This window comes from Gavia stellata, chromosome 2, assembly GCF_030936135.1.
Source record: "Gavia stellata isolate bGavSte3 chromosome 2, bGavSte3.hap2, whole genome shotgun sequence".
NCBI lineage: Eukaryota > Metazoa > Chordata > Aves > Gaviiformes > Gaviidae > Gavia > Gavia stellata.
The window spans coordinates 7,744,052-7,758,768 of NC_082595.1; the positions used below are offsets into that span (position 1 = coordinate 7,744,052).

The window sequence follows — 14,717 nt, forward strand, 5'->3', positions numbered from 1 at the left end:
AAAAAATGCAACTATGCATTACAAACAGAAGTAAAAGTAATAGCTGCTGAGAACTACTACACATCAGAAAATAAGAACTGCAGATAACAGATGAGAAAAATCAAAACGCTTCATGGCCAAGAAACTTAAAGATGAGATTTACTTAAGTACTAAGGAAGCTTAACAGCGATATTCATCCATTACAAGATAAAACCTGTTGAAATAATAATACAGAAATATGAAATATTCTTCTGTAGATAAAAAAAGTCACGCAATCGTAAATGAAAGTGTAATTTTTTTTTTACTCCAGCAGCAACTCAGAAGGTCTTAAAACAATAGCTACTACAATCAGACATTGTAAAACAAGCAAGACCAGATAACTTGTATCAAGATTTTTTAAAGAGCTGTCCAAGGAACTACTTAACTTATTAAAACTGGCTTTCAATAAATCCCAAACACTGGAAAATATCTTAAGCATCTGAGGCAGAACATATTTGCTAACACAAAATGCCTAAACAGGGCAACCCATGCTATCTCACATATACAGTCAGCCTTACATTGATCCCAGAAAAAATATGCAAAGCACAGGAGTGAGAACCAGCTCAGACAAACTAAAGGAGTATAACCAACATCAGCTCAAGAAAAACAGATCCCACTGGTCCAGGATCTTAGTGAGTAAGACCGGTAGTCCTGTTGGTAAGACAACTGCTTTAATATAATGTACTTGGGTAGCTGCAAGTCATTTAAGCTGGTGCTACGTAATGATCTCATTAGGAAACAGGAACAACAGGACACCAACGTGGCCAGGCAGTAAATGGATCAAAGCCTTACGTTTTTATGAGACTCAAAATACAATGCTAGGCAGGAAACCGTTATTGAGAGACAAGCTTCTAACAAGGTCCCATAAGGCTCATTTTACTGTACTCTACTATCTAATATTTTTATCCATCACCTGGAAGGAAACTAAACCATTATTAACCAACTGCAGATGAAGCAATGATATGGATGTGACAAATAATGACGAAGATGCATCACAAATACAGTGACTTGAAGCTTAAATTATCAAGATGTAAATGTCAGTAGAATCAATATGAAAATATAACTCTAGGACAGAGAAACTAGACCATACTTACAGAGTAGGGGACTCCATCCTGAGTCAGCACCTCTGAAAAGGACCTGGGGAGGGGGGTCCCTGGTGGGTAATTACCCAAGTATAAATTTTTACTTCTTGTAGAGCTCCTGGCAAAGTTACTGCCAAAATTGGATGCATAAACTGTGTAATAATTGTATTAGAGCAGAGTCTGAAACATGCATGTACTTGATAACGGCACAGCCACTGTTGAAATAGTGTGTCCCAATACTGTTGTCCACAGTCACAGCAGTATATGAATAAAGCAGAGGAGTTTCAGAGGGAAACAGTGAAAATAACTGAAAAAACTAGGAAGTATTTCAAGGAGCACAGCATATTAAGCTTAGAAGAGCTGTGGCTCAATCACAGTCTATGGGTCTGAAACACGCTCAAAGTCAGGTATAGCAGCTCATGCTGAGCTCCTGACTGCCTCATTGCAGGGTCTTCCAGCAGCCATGCCAGCTTGCTCTCAGCCAGATCAGTTCCTGTCTGCAAAACTTTCTTCTCCTGCGGGTGCCTACACAATGCCCACAGACTGGGTAACAGGTTCTTCAAAATAGCAAGGGAAGGTTTAAAACAGATTCAAATGTTAGAACTTGAAGCTAAACAACTTAAAACACAAAGATGCTTGTTTCTAGTGAATGTAATGAATCACTGGAACAATTTACCAAGCGTGGTGCGAACTCCCTTTCAAAAAGGAATTAATTCAGCAAAACTCAATGACCTGGAAAATGCAGGTAGGGAGACCAGAAAACCATCACGATGGCTTCCAGCTTTTTTAATCTGTAAGGGTCCATTCTGCCCTAACTCCAAGCCTCTTAGAGCAACGTCAGTCTCATCCTTTCTAAAATACAGTATGATATCAATTAGTCATTAGCTATGAGTGTGAACAGAGCTGGAACATTATACCCTGAGAAGAACATCTCATCCCTGCTGAGATGAGTATCTCCTTCAGTTGTAAGGCAACGTTCATTTTCAATCAGAAACCTGCTTGCAGGTCTGGCTGTCATTACATTAAGGCACTTTATAACTCTGTGACATTGTATTATTGCCTTAGATTAAACAAGAACCGAACCCTTTGGTTTCGTATCCCACATCAAATGGCTTGGGATCAAATCTCATCCCAACAGGACATAGGAAGTATTGCATAGATAAAATATAAACCAAGCTTTTTTCTTTTCTTTTTTTTAAAACAAACAAACAAAATCCCAACAACCTGTGGTGGATGCTGAGTCCTCCCAGGCTTTGAAAAGTATATAGTAGTAGCACAAACATGATACAAAACAGCATTCAGGACATTTCTATTCAGCAAAGCAGATTTACCTGAAGCAGGCTTCATCTGAATAAAAGGCTGGGATTCTCAAAGGCTACAAATGAACCACTCCTTTAGGTGCCGCTTAAAACCCCAGCCACAATGACTGTTCTGCTTGCCTAAACAATCACTGCACAGACTCCAGTTTCAACACCACAAAGGAAAAATCTGGAGTGGCTTTACTGACTTAAATTAAATTGTTCCAACTTTTCATCCATGCAAAAAACGTAGCTCAAAAGTTAACTCATTATTTTGTGAGCCACTTTGAGACATATCAAGTCAGAGAGGCTTTATGTAAAGCCACATGCACCTTCATGCTATAAGCACAGCTCCTGTTCCCGAACTACTTGGCTTTCCAGCTTGTAAACTCGGCATATGTCATGCAGCAAATTGACTTTCAGAAGTTGTTCTCCTGGCTCCAGCTCTATTCAGAACCAACTTTTAAGATTTTGCTGATAACTTAAAAACTTAAACTTAAAAACACCTTGTTGCCTCAGCCCCGACCTTTCTTTACAGTCCACTGCACAGAGATTTGCCACATTCTTATTCACAGCCCTTAGATTCTTCCCTGCTCTGGGTGCTGAGGTCTGATTTTGCACGTGTTCGTAAGAAGCCCCTGGATGTGGAGTGATGAGCTTCTAGACAAAAACTCACTGTAGGGAGGATGATAGAGATATGTTATGGCATGTTTATTTGCCAAGACCTTTGCAGTCAGATGGTCATTTATTTTAGGCAGGGGGAGGTGTGGAATACCTAAGAAGTACAGGACATGAACTCATGCCTCCTTCTCTGCCTTCTGCAATTCTTGCCATATTGCTGCCATATGCTGTTCCCAGACGACATCTGCCATCAAATGCTTCTATCAATAAGCTACTAAGGTGTTTATTTTTAAAAGTGATTTTTTTTTTTTTTTTTTTTGCAAAGCCTTATGCAGAAGAACATCTCCAGTGGCAACTCAAGAAAAGGGAAAGCACCACATTACAGTAATACATCCCAATATATCTTGAAGATGTGGCCCTTCCCTGAAACAAAGCAATGGCACCTAATACCTGATCCAAAGACTTTTGCAGCCAATGGAAAGACTTCCAGTGTTTTCAGCAGGCTTTGGACCAAGGCCCTTAATCTGGGGAACACGCTCTCAAAAGGCAGAAAAATGGAAAGGTTTGACTGTATCACATGTATAGCTGGCCTTGCGGCAAGTGTGCATGAGGCAGATTCCTTTCCAGACTCTACCTCAACAAATACACTTCCAGCCAGAGAAAATTAAATCTCCCAATAAAGTGGGTAAATAATAGGACTCCAACTTGGAAGGAGGTTAAGTTCCTTCAGACACATGATATTGTTGTAACTCAGTCTCTGGCCACCTTTATAAAGATCTCTTTTTCTAGATCCTTTTGGGGCTCTTTTCTTCCCTGATTAGCAAGGGGAATGTGAAATTTCCAAATACATGGCTCCCAGCATCAGGTAGAAATGCAAGCTGGGATGGGGGAATCCAGATTCAAAAAGGGAGAGAAAGCTCAGACCCCCAACAATCTGTTCCGAGTCCACCCTAACTGGGATGAAGCTGCTCGCTTAGCTCCCTTGCTTTCCGAACTGTATATCCTGGCAGGGAGTCTCTCAGTTCCTATCACACCACCAGATCAGAACAGCAGATTTATTTTCAAGAAAGCTGGAACTTGTTCCTCACTCACAAACCTAAAGATGTACGTATGTCTGCTGCAATAGCCTGCCATTATATGCTAAGTAAACACACAACAAGCACAACAAATGAAACGTACAGACATCTTTCAGCATACCTCAATGTTGAAATGTGGCTACTTCACTTCCAAAGTGTGCATCAGGAAAAATTTGAGTACAGAGCAGTGATTGGCACAAGACATATACAGCCCTTGCTCTGCCAGGGAGGCCCAGAGCCAACTACAAGAGCCAAGAAAACTGGGCTGGATCTCTGAGAGATTGGGCGAGAATGAGAACACCAAGGATCTGCACGGATCCAACACATCTCCAGGCAGTTTAAAATGTCCTATCATGTTGGAGAATACAATATATCACTTATCCTTCCCCGAGGGCAAACATCCCCTGTACCCCCTGCAGGCATTTGGATGAAGAAATGAACTGCCAGTACTGCATGCGTCAGTGGATCTGACCCCTGGTATCCATAAATTTTGCTTACTAGGTATTCATTAAGTGCTCTGTTTCAGTATTATCCAGTCAACTGGATCGATTCCTGCATCAAACTCTCAAAGCATGAAGGCCAGGAACTGCGATGCAAAGGGCAGAGCTGCCCCTCCGTCGTCACATTCATGGGGGAGCGGAGACATCTCTCAGCTTTGCTAACCTGGGCCACCCCTGGGACCAAGAAGCGGGACAAGGAGCAGCAGCCTGCCGCAGGCTCTGATGAATGCTAGACCCTGACCACGCTGTGCCTGCCAGCCACTTCTGCCGTTATTTCAACCCACTACTGCATCTGAAGAGGGTAAATTTGCTGCACCGTTTTTACACATCACTTGGAAGATGGGAAGTTCTGCAGGTGTTCTTCTTCCTAGCGCACATCTTGGCAGTCCTAGAGAAGATCTTTATGACTGCTTGCCCAAAGCCCAAAAAAGTTATTTTATACATATTGGACAATGCCCACTCAAATAAGCAGGGACTACTCTCTGTTCAGTTTGGGGTATTGGAGATCATCTGTAAGCACAGCTGTGGGCTCAGGATTACTAAGTATTATTGTGCAGAACCCTTCATCAAATACAGGATTGCTAGGTACTCTCTGACCACTTCAAAAGAGTCAGTGCTGCTAAGATCTATTAGTTTTTCAGCCTCCAAGTACAAAGTCCGCCCACAGGGTCGGGGGGTTTTTGTGGGTTGTTTTTTTTTTCCACCTCAAGGAATGAAAACCAACATGTTCTGATTCCTATCTTTCAATCATCGCTATGGTAAAGATAAGTTACAATCACTATTGCAGCTGAGCTAGCTGCTGAATTGCAAATGCTATACGTAAACAAAAACAAGTAAGAGAAGGAACTTCAACAGGCTTAGCTCGCCTTTTAAAATTCAAGGCAGGGATTTAAAAGAAATGAAGCCAGGGAAAACATTGGATACTAACACCAGCCAAACAGGGAAAAATAACGAAGTTGTAAGCCTGAAAAACTGAAATGGAAAGAATGACAGATTTACTGCTGCATTTGATGCACATAACCACTGATAGACTCTCCCCAGGAAGTGTTGAAATTACCATCACTGAAATGAATCCAGAAGCTAAAAATTAAATTATCTTTCCCAGAACATTCCAATTTGGGCTTTGGCAACAACAGATGTTTTAATGCTCTTAAATATATGCACGCACGTGTGTGCACGCATGCACACACGCACACATATACTTAAATACAGTATCCTCTTTCACACAAGACCTCCCTCTTAGCTTTCACAAAGTCAGACTGAACTTATGGTCATTCTGCAAAGTCTTTTCTTCAAAGTCTCTGCTCAAATGTGCAACTGTCAGAATAAGCAACCCATAAGAAGTCTTACAGCAGCTCCAAGTTATGAATGAATGGTTATTTGTGAACTCGCCTGTCAAGACAGATGCAGTATTTGTCAGTGCAGTGTGGGTTAGATATGGTGGGAAGGAGCCAAACAAGCAAAGTGAAAGGTCAGTATCACAACATTTCCCTTCTCCCCCCCTCGCTTTGCCTAAAACGATGCCACAGCTTTTGCTGAAGTGTAATACAGTAGTCTATTTTCATGCAACTTACCATACTTATTTGAAAAGCAATAGTCACTCAAGAAAAGTAAAAGAAAACGGGGTGCAGAGGGAGAGAAGAACAGGAACATTTTGGTGCATGAAGGCTACAACAGAAGGACAAATCCAAGACTGACAGAAAACAACACATTTTTAGAAATGTACTGATACCTGAATCAAGACCACCCTATGGAAGATGAAACACAACGCATTGTTTTTCTTGTATTAAAATGTAGTATTATAAGGATCACAGGTTAATTCATGTTGGAAGGGACATCTAGTCCAACCTCCAGCTCAAAGCAGGGTCAGCTATGAGGTCAACTTATCATCTATACTTTACACAATTCTTTATAATAACCCGAAGTCAGCATCACACTGTGCTAGGTGTGATACAACAACAAAAAGAGGCTCCTGCCCTAAGGGGGTTTCAGTGCAAAAAAGCTCAACTCTACAGAGAAGATCCTGAATATGTCAATGAGCATCTCACATGACATTAAAAAGAACCTTCACTCATTGTCCAAATTAAAACCTGAACAAAGGAGAGATGTTCTAAAGATCCTCTCCACACTCTCAGCCATACATCTGCTGCAGGGATGACTGTGAGGTCTAGCATCTCCTGGAAACCAAACGTGGATGCCAGAGAACCCAAACAACACAAGATGTATTTCAGTGGAGCCTGTCTTTCCACACTGAACGAGCAGTCTCTCCGCGCTGCTGCCTAAACTCATCCCACCTGACCTCCTCCGCAAGGAGCCAAGAACTTTCCAAGCAGTATGCATGAACTGCTGTGCGGTTCCCTTTGGAAAACCTCGCTGGTTTAGAGAACTCTATGCTACCGAAAGAGGCAACTTCTCTACTCTGGACCAACTTGCAGAGCACCAAAAACATGTAAAAACCTGCTCACCAGGCAAGTCTAATGAAGCCAGGTCTAGCACTTCACTTCTCCAGGGCCGATCCTATGCCATGCGAGCTAAGAGAACCACAATACTAAACAGGCCCATGAGTCACTCATAAATTCAAAAACAACTGGTCACACTGGAAGGAGATAAAACACAGCCCTTCACACTAATTTTTTTTTTTTCAACTCCTCATCTTCTTATAGACAAATCTTTGAGTTTCTCCTCTACACCTTGCAGCTGTACGTCTTGTACAGTTAGGTGCCCAGCTGCAATCACTTAACAGCAGCAAGGACAGCGAGGACAAGTGTGGGGGAGCTGTTTTAAGAAGAAACATAGCTGCTTCAGATAGACTACTACAGAAAGCCAACCGACAGCGATGCTGAAGCTAGGCACCTACTAGTCCACATCACAGATTGAAAGGGAAACAAGCAACAGCCTGTGGTTGAATGCAGGATGCAAACGGTCCCTAAACAAATGACCAAAACAAACTTTTTAGTCTAAACAAATCAGCAGAAACATCTGTAATACAGTATTACATTAAATAATACCTGGGGAGCGTATCATCCTCAAGCTAAAAACTGCCTGCTTGAAAATGTGCAGCATGTGGTTTCACAACAAGAACAGAAACATTTGTGTGTCTTCACTCATGACTCGTTCTGTCACTATACCCTGGGGTTCCTCTCTTTATCTGTAATACAGCAGCAGTCTAGCGCAGGCACTGCAAAGGCAAAAGAAGCCAGCTGCCCAACAGCATCAGCCTTCTTTGGGATCACGGGAGTACTGAAAGGCCTCTTCTTTCCTCTCTTAAAAATCCTGTAAAGCATTTCCTTCTCACTGGGCTCCAATGCCCAAATGACAGATTTCAACGCAGTGAGAGGGATTTGAACTGTCTGGCTTTGTTCATCCCTGCAAATGCGCCATAAACCGGGCCCCAATTCAGGAAGCTAATTAGGCGTCCACAGAGCCTTAATGTTAATGAGTCCATTCATGTGTGTGAAGCTCTGCGCATGTTGCGGAACCATGCTGAAGAAGCTCACCAAGGATGGCAGCCAGGAGTTCTCATTCATCTTTTTGCTCAGCTCTGGTGCATGCAGGAACCTCAGACTGACAGCAAAACGCTGCAAGTAGTAACTTCGAAGTAGCACAGCCATAGTGATGACCACTACTGTTCTCACACAGTGCACCAAGGATGAGCAAGGCTAAAACCAGCAGCTAATGAAGATGATGCTCTGCTTTCTTCGCACAACCACCTACTCACACCCAGTGAGCCAGCAAGAGTGGCATGAGCTCTGGGCACTCCCTGCACATCTCCAGCCATGAGCAGAAGACAAGGGCACATTTCCAGACAGGTCTCTGGGACTGTAAAACGTTCGCCCTGACAACGGGCTGGAGGGTGGGGAGCGGCAGGGCAGTGATGCACATCTAACCTTTTCACTCACCCAATTAAGATTGAAAGCGCTTCTTTAAAACAGACACCAGAGATAACCCTCCCTGAGTTTACGGAAAGGACTTGGGAATATAGCCCTACATTTCTGTCTTGCAGGTCTTCCAACCTTAAGCGTTAAAGAGGGGGGTATCATGGGTGTTTTGCTTTTCTGTAGGCTTCATCCTCTGGAAGAAACACAGGGACCACGTACCATGCCAGACCGGCTTGGGGACCTCCCCCTCTCCCAGCTTGGCGCCCTGCTTACAGCAAGTCGCTGGTGATTCAGAAGGCAGGCAGGAAACACACGTGGTGCACCCCACCATCTGCTCCATATGAGTGGTAAGCGGAAGAAGAGCACTCTCTTTGATTTGGTTAGTGCACCAGAGCATGTTATTTTATTATACCTCTTAGTATGCAGAGGACTACTGTCCAGAAAATTGCCCTGCCCCTTTTTAAAAGCCATTTGCAATTTCCTGGCTTTTTTCATCACCGTATAGGAAGATTGCAATAAGTGCCATTCAGGAACAAGGAGCAAGGAACTGTTCCTCCCACATCTCTCCACGGGGAAGCCTTCACGTTGCTTCAGGTCCTCTTTGCAAACCAGAGAGTAAGCCTGGCAAACGCCTCCTACAAGAGGTGCTCCACAGCACAACCATAGGGCCAGCAGAGCTAGAAGGTTTTAAAATAAGGTATTCCTTCTGAGACTGTTTCCATATCATTAACAACGTAAGAAATCCTGAAAGATTAAGTTCTGTGTTCCGCTAAAAGCAAACACATGCGAGCCGCACAGCCGTAGCTGTTAACATTGTGGTAATGACGCAGTCAGTGCTGGCAGATGCGGAGCATGGCTGCTCCTGCACGAGTAACTCTGGTACCCTGAAGACAAGGAGCCCACATACGTATAATTGCTGGTAAATCGAGTCCTTGTTGATAAAGTAGAAGCATGTCATTGTGCACAGCCAGGTTATAATGTTGTCTTTCATGAGGCGAATATTCAGCAGAACGACTGTCTACGTAAAGCAATATTCATGGTACAGAGCTCCTGAGAAGACTAATCCTAACACCCAGTGCAGGCTGGAATCCATGGAGGCACCTTCATACTAAAGCAGTTTAAAACCCGTGCAAGACCAGGCCCAAACCCAAAAGAACTGTAATTTCTTAGGCTGAGTACTTACAGACCTATCTCCAAGAACGCAGAAAAGTGCATCAGCCTTAAGCCATCAGTATCAACCAGCTCACTGACTGTGATGAAAATTGCCGTGAATGAAGGTGACAGAATCGGGCCCCAGCCCCCGCATACACGTGTTGCCTGTTTTTCTCAAGTATCCCAGTTATGCATTAGTATTACGCTTCGCAATCCTTAACCGTGCTGGCATTAAATTTCTGTTTATTATCAGTGCAATGGCAGTTATCACCCAGCCTCAAACAAATAACTAGCTGAAGTATCAGGCCCTAGGTCATCAATGAAGAACTGGTAAGTAACAAACTTCTAATGTGATCCAGCTTTCACAGAAATCAGTGTTAAGCATCTACTCAGGTAACTTCATCTAGGCACAGAATTCGCAAGAACCGTCTCTGATGTTGTGCTCAGCTTCCATATCCCATCTCCCCCTTTAAACCGCTCAGTAAAACAACTCGATTTCTGACTGCCCACAGGACTTAGAAGAGATTCAAACTTTCAGTATCTAATCCATGCTGTCATGAGCACAACGCAGGCAGGCACGCTTGACCGAGAAAAGCTTTTAGTTTCTTCCAAACCTCTTCGTAGTATTTTTTTCCGCCACTACTTTTCACATCTGTTGGTTTTGGGTCCAGCAGTCCCCAACTCACTGAATTTCCACGTATATTCCGACTTGATGTGTCTTTAACCTCAAGTGGACTGTCAAGCCAGATGCCCCCTTACTTCCTCAGTGCAAACTATCAGTAAACCTTAGCATAACTTTACTTTGAGCCTTAAACTAACAGCATGTGAAAAGATTAATAAGAATAAATTCAAAACTAATCAGATCCCTTCTTTAAATGTTGACACAGTATTATTTATATCCCATAAATACCTTCTTGACTAAAATTCATCCCAGGAGATTGGCATCTTGCCAGTTCTATTCATATTTACTGTATTTATACAGTACAGTTGGCCAAGGATAATATTTAAGACAAAATATGCCTTAGGGTATATACAATATCTCTTATAGTTTTCCTTTTAAATCTCCTCATTGCTAAAAATATTTTGTCTGAACTTTACAAAATGCCCCACAAAGACCTATCAGCAATCTGTAGTGATATATTGCTGACTATGAGTATAATTAGAGCATATTTGTAATACTTGGGTTGTAGTCAGTTACTGAACGCTAACAACTTGTGGTAAAAACTGAACCACTGATCTTTCCCATGCCTTCCTTCCAGCAGCTTTTGACCTCCAGTGCATTCACACTGATCCCCTTCTCCCTCCTGCCTCCCTGCGACGCAGCAGAAACAGTAGAGTTAAAAAAATTTACTCCGAGACGTCTAGGAGAACGCGCCCGCCAGAGCTGTGCTTTCAATTTCTTCCTTTAAAATATGGTGGAGCGATTTCTTCCTTTCTGTCTTTTTTGGAAAGGTTCGCTCCATCCAGCATAACTAGAGAGCAGTGGAAAAACAGTTAACCTACTTACTCTGATGTTAGCGACAGCCCTTGCACAGTAGTACTGGATCTGCTGCTAACTGGCCCTCCGATCCCAAACGTCTGATGCACTCTGTTGGTAGATACCTGCAATCTCCTTTGCTCTTCCAAAACCTCTATCGATACTTCAGTACAAATCTGGCCTCTGACAACATTTTAAAAATAGATCCTCTTTTGTCAACACCATCCAAGTCACACACCACAGATATTTTAATTTTCTGGAAAGTATGCGGCTGCACTTTGGACTATCGGTTCTTTGTAGTTTGCTCATGCGAGGAAAAAGGACAGATGTGCTCAGGATGGATGCGTTTCACAATTCTCAGAGACTCTCTGTTACATGGCCAACTCCACAAGCCAAGGCACTGCTATCGGTCTTTCTAACCTTCGCCTATAGGTGCTCGTTCCTCTGCTCGGGGCACTATCTGATAGGTCTCAAAGCAAAAGGCTGACTTCCACCAAAAACACCAGCAAAATACTACAGTATATCAACGTGGAAAACAGGCACGATTTCTGTGTTCTCGCTATGGCTATGAATTATACTGAACCTTTCTGCTCAGAGAGGAGCCGCTTGGCTCCAAATACACATTTTTTTTTTTCTTAAAAGTATTTCTTCCCCGAGGGTAACAAGGGTGGAGTGTATTTATCATGGCTATTATGGATGGTACCATAATTACAATAATAAAATGGCTCTGACTGCCAGGATGTCCTGTACCTGATGCTGTCATTTAAGAATAAAGGAAGAACAGGAGGCAGCTGCACCGAGCGTGGGGTTCAGCTACGTTGGCTGGCATCCTAGGACTATCACATGCAAGACGGAGCAAGCCCCAAAGCTACAACTTGCTAAACTAAAAATAAATAAGGGGAAAAATGCAATTAGAAACTCTAGGATAAAGTTACCAAAATGGCTGCATTATCTATTTAAGCAAGAGGTATGTGCTTTTCAAAAACAGACAGCAAGCGTATAGGGCATCAAGTGGCAGGGGAAGGAAGAGAGAGAAAAGTGAGTTAAATGAAAGGAGTAGGGACTAGGTTTTGGATATGTGAACAGTGAAGTTATTTTCTGCTTCTGGTATTTCACTTTCCTCGGCATGATGATGATCTAGATTCTTTTAAGGGAGTGCAGTGCTTTTTCTTTCTTCCCCCCCCCCCCCCCCCCTACACTTAAACTTCACTACCAAAACAAAAAGGCACGTCATTATGATTATTAATCATTCTAAGTGGATTTGGTCAGCACAGAGCATTTGTACCCCTTTTCTTTTTTTTTTGTGCAAAACGTGGCATGGATCACCAGAAGGTCGTTAAAAACAGCACAAGGCAGACGGGCTGAGGCAGGTTCCAAGAACCGAGGCTACCCAGAAGGGAAAACTTTTTCTGTACCTGAGATGAAAGTGCCCATGAACTGAACCGGGAGGCCAGTTAAAGCGGGAACAGGAGGGAGGATGCCTATGTCTCTGTCCTCTCTGAGCACCAACCTGAATAGCGGTCTGTGGGACGACGCTCTGGAGGGGCGCAGACAGAAGAGGAGCCGGTGACTTTTTTTTTTTAAAAGACCTCCTTTTCTTTTTCAGTTACGGAGCGATGGAAACCTGCCAGATCCAGACACTCCAAAGGAAACAACGGCAGTGGAAAGATATTGGCTTTTTTTGGAGGCTGCACACGGGGCTGCGGGGGAGCTAAACCCAGTGCTGGGGAGGCAGCGGGATCCTGGGCGGGGGGAGCTTTGCTCAGGTACACGGTGGCGGAAAGCAGAGGCACCTTTAGGGACTCCTGGGTAACTTCAACGGGGACTGGAAACCTCGCGACTCTGGGGGGCACAGCTGACTCGCCCCAACCCACCCACCCACCCAGGCATATGTGTCCCTCGCCACCTAAACGAAGCCCTAGAAGCCACCACCTAAGAGATGCTTAGGATAAGAGCGCACCGAGCAAAGGCGGCAGATGATGATGCATGGGGGCCAGCATTTGAAGGTGCCGGGCACTGCCAAGCCCCGGGGGCGAAATTACACACACATGCAGAAACACACAGGACTTACTTTCGGGGTAAAAAGGCTGCATGTCTATTTTGTAAACTTCTTTGGCATAATACTCCTCGTCGCTCCTCTCCCTTTCGCAAGTGGCGGCTCTGTGGTTGGCTTTCTCTTGCAGCAGGTCCCTGGTGCTGTTGTAGATAGAGATGACCTCCGGAGGCACCTCCTCGGGCTCGGGGTACTCGTCCGGGGGGCTGGTGAGCTTCAGTTTGCTCAGGATCTGCCCCCGGATCGCCTCGATCCTCTTGCGCATAAACTGATCCATGTCGAGGGTGCTGCAGGTAGACAGGCTGAAAGCCACGGTGGCCAGATCCACGGTGAGAAACACGCTCAGGAGATAGCAGTGCATTTTAAGTGTTTAAATACAGCGCCCCCCCAAAAAAGAGTGACTTTAACAACGAACAACAACAACGAAAAAAAATTAAAAAATAAAAAGGGGATGTGTGCAAACAAAGGGAAGATCTGCAGACAAAATGCAGTTAAAAACCGGACTGCAAGGACGACTTGCAATCCAAACACGCACGGGAGGCGTCAGTGAAAAAACCACCGGTAATAATTAAAAAGAACGGAGAAGCAAGTTGCTACAACTAGATAAAATTCGGGGGTGGAGTGAGCCGGACAGCAAAAACAGGGGAGGAAAAAACCCCCAACAGATAAACAGACCTGCGAGTCAAGTAAACGGAAGAGAGACTGTTCTCGGCGCGCCGGCGGAGCGGGCTGGAAAGCAAAAAACCGAGGGGAAAAAAAAAAGGAAAAAAAGGAGGGGGGGAAAAGGCAGTGATGGGTATTAAAGGGCGCTGCCGCAGCCGGCGGGGAGAGGGTGCCGGCGCGGCGCTGAGCCCCGCCGCGCGCCCGCGGCGCCCGGCGGCTCCCGGCGGGCAGCGGCAGCGGCACCGCCCCGCGCCCGGCGGCGCTCAGCCCCCGCGGCGGCGCCGGCAGAGGCGCGCACGTGTGCGCCCGGCTGCGCCGAGCCCCGGCCCCCGCGGCCGGGCGGAGCGGCAGGCGGCGGCCCCGCGGCGGCGCCTTGCCCCCGCGGCGGCAGCGAGCGGCGGCGGCGGCGATCCTCCGTCCGGCCGCGTCCCGCAGGCTGCTGCGTGCGCCCCGCGCTGCATGCACCGACCCACCCCCGCCCGGGCCGCTGCGCGCTGCAGAGCTTTTTCCAGCTCCCTCCTCTTCCTCCTCCTTCCGAAACGCCAACCCCACGCCGCAGTCAGCGAGGCAGCGCCGCCGCCCCGACAGCCTCCCGCGGATCGCAGGCGCGGAGCGGCCGCCCGGGGCTGGCCGCGGCGCAGCGCCGCTCTCCCCCGGCCTCCCCCGCGGGGCTGGGGCTGGGGCTGGCCCCGGCGGCGCGGCGCGCAGCTCCCGGCGGATCTAGCGCTCCGCCCGCCGCCCCCGGCCCCTCGGCTCTCCCTGCGAGGAGGGGACGGGTGCCAGCAGATAACATCACGGCCGCGCAGGGAGAGGGAGATTTATAAGGTCTCCCCGCCCCACGTGCTCGCCTCGCCGCGAAGTGACGTGGAGGGGCTGCGGGGAGCGGAGGGCTCCGCCGG

General features: G+C 45.8%; 1 protein-coding gene across 1 annotated transcript in view; it reads right to left on the bottom strand.

Annotated features, from left to right (window-relative positions):
- TGFB2 (transforming growth factor beta 2) overlaps window positions 1-13,850 on the bottom strand; it is a 65,375-nt gene extending 51,525 nt beyond the window's left edge. The window contains exon 1 of the mRNA XM_059828381.1: window positions 13,174-13,850. Within this exon, the coding sequence (XP_059684364.1) occupies window positions 13,174-13,516 (343 nt within the window). The 5' untranslated portion in view covers window positions 13,517-13,850. The remainder of the gene's footprint in view (window positions 1-13,173) is intronic.
- Between the last annotated feature and the right edge of the window lie 867 nt (window positions 13,851-14,717).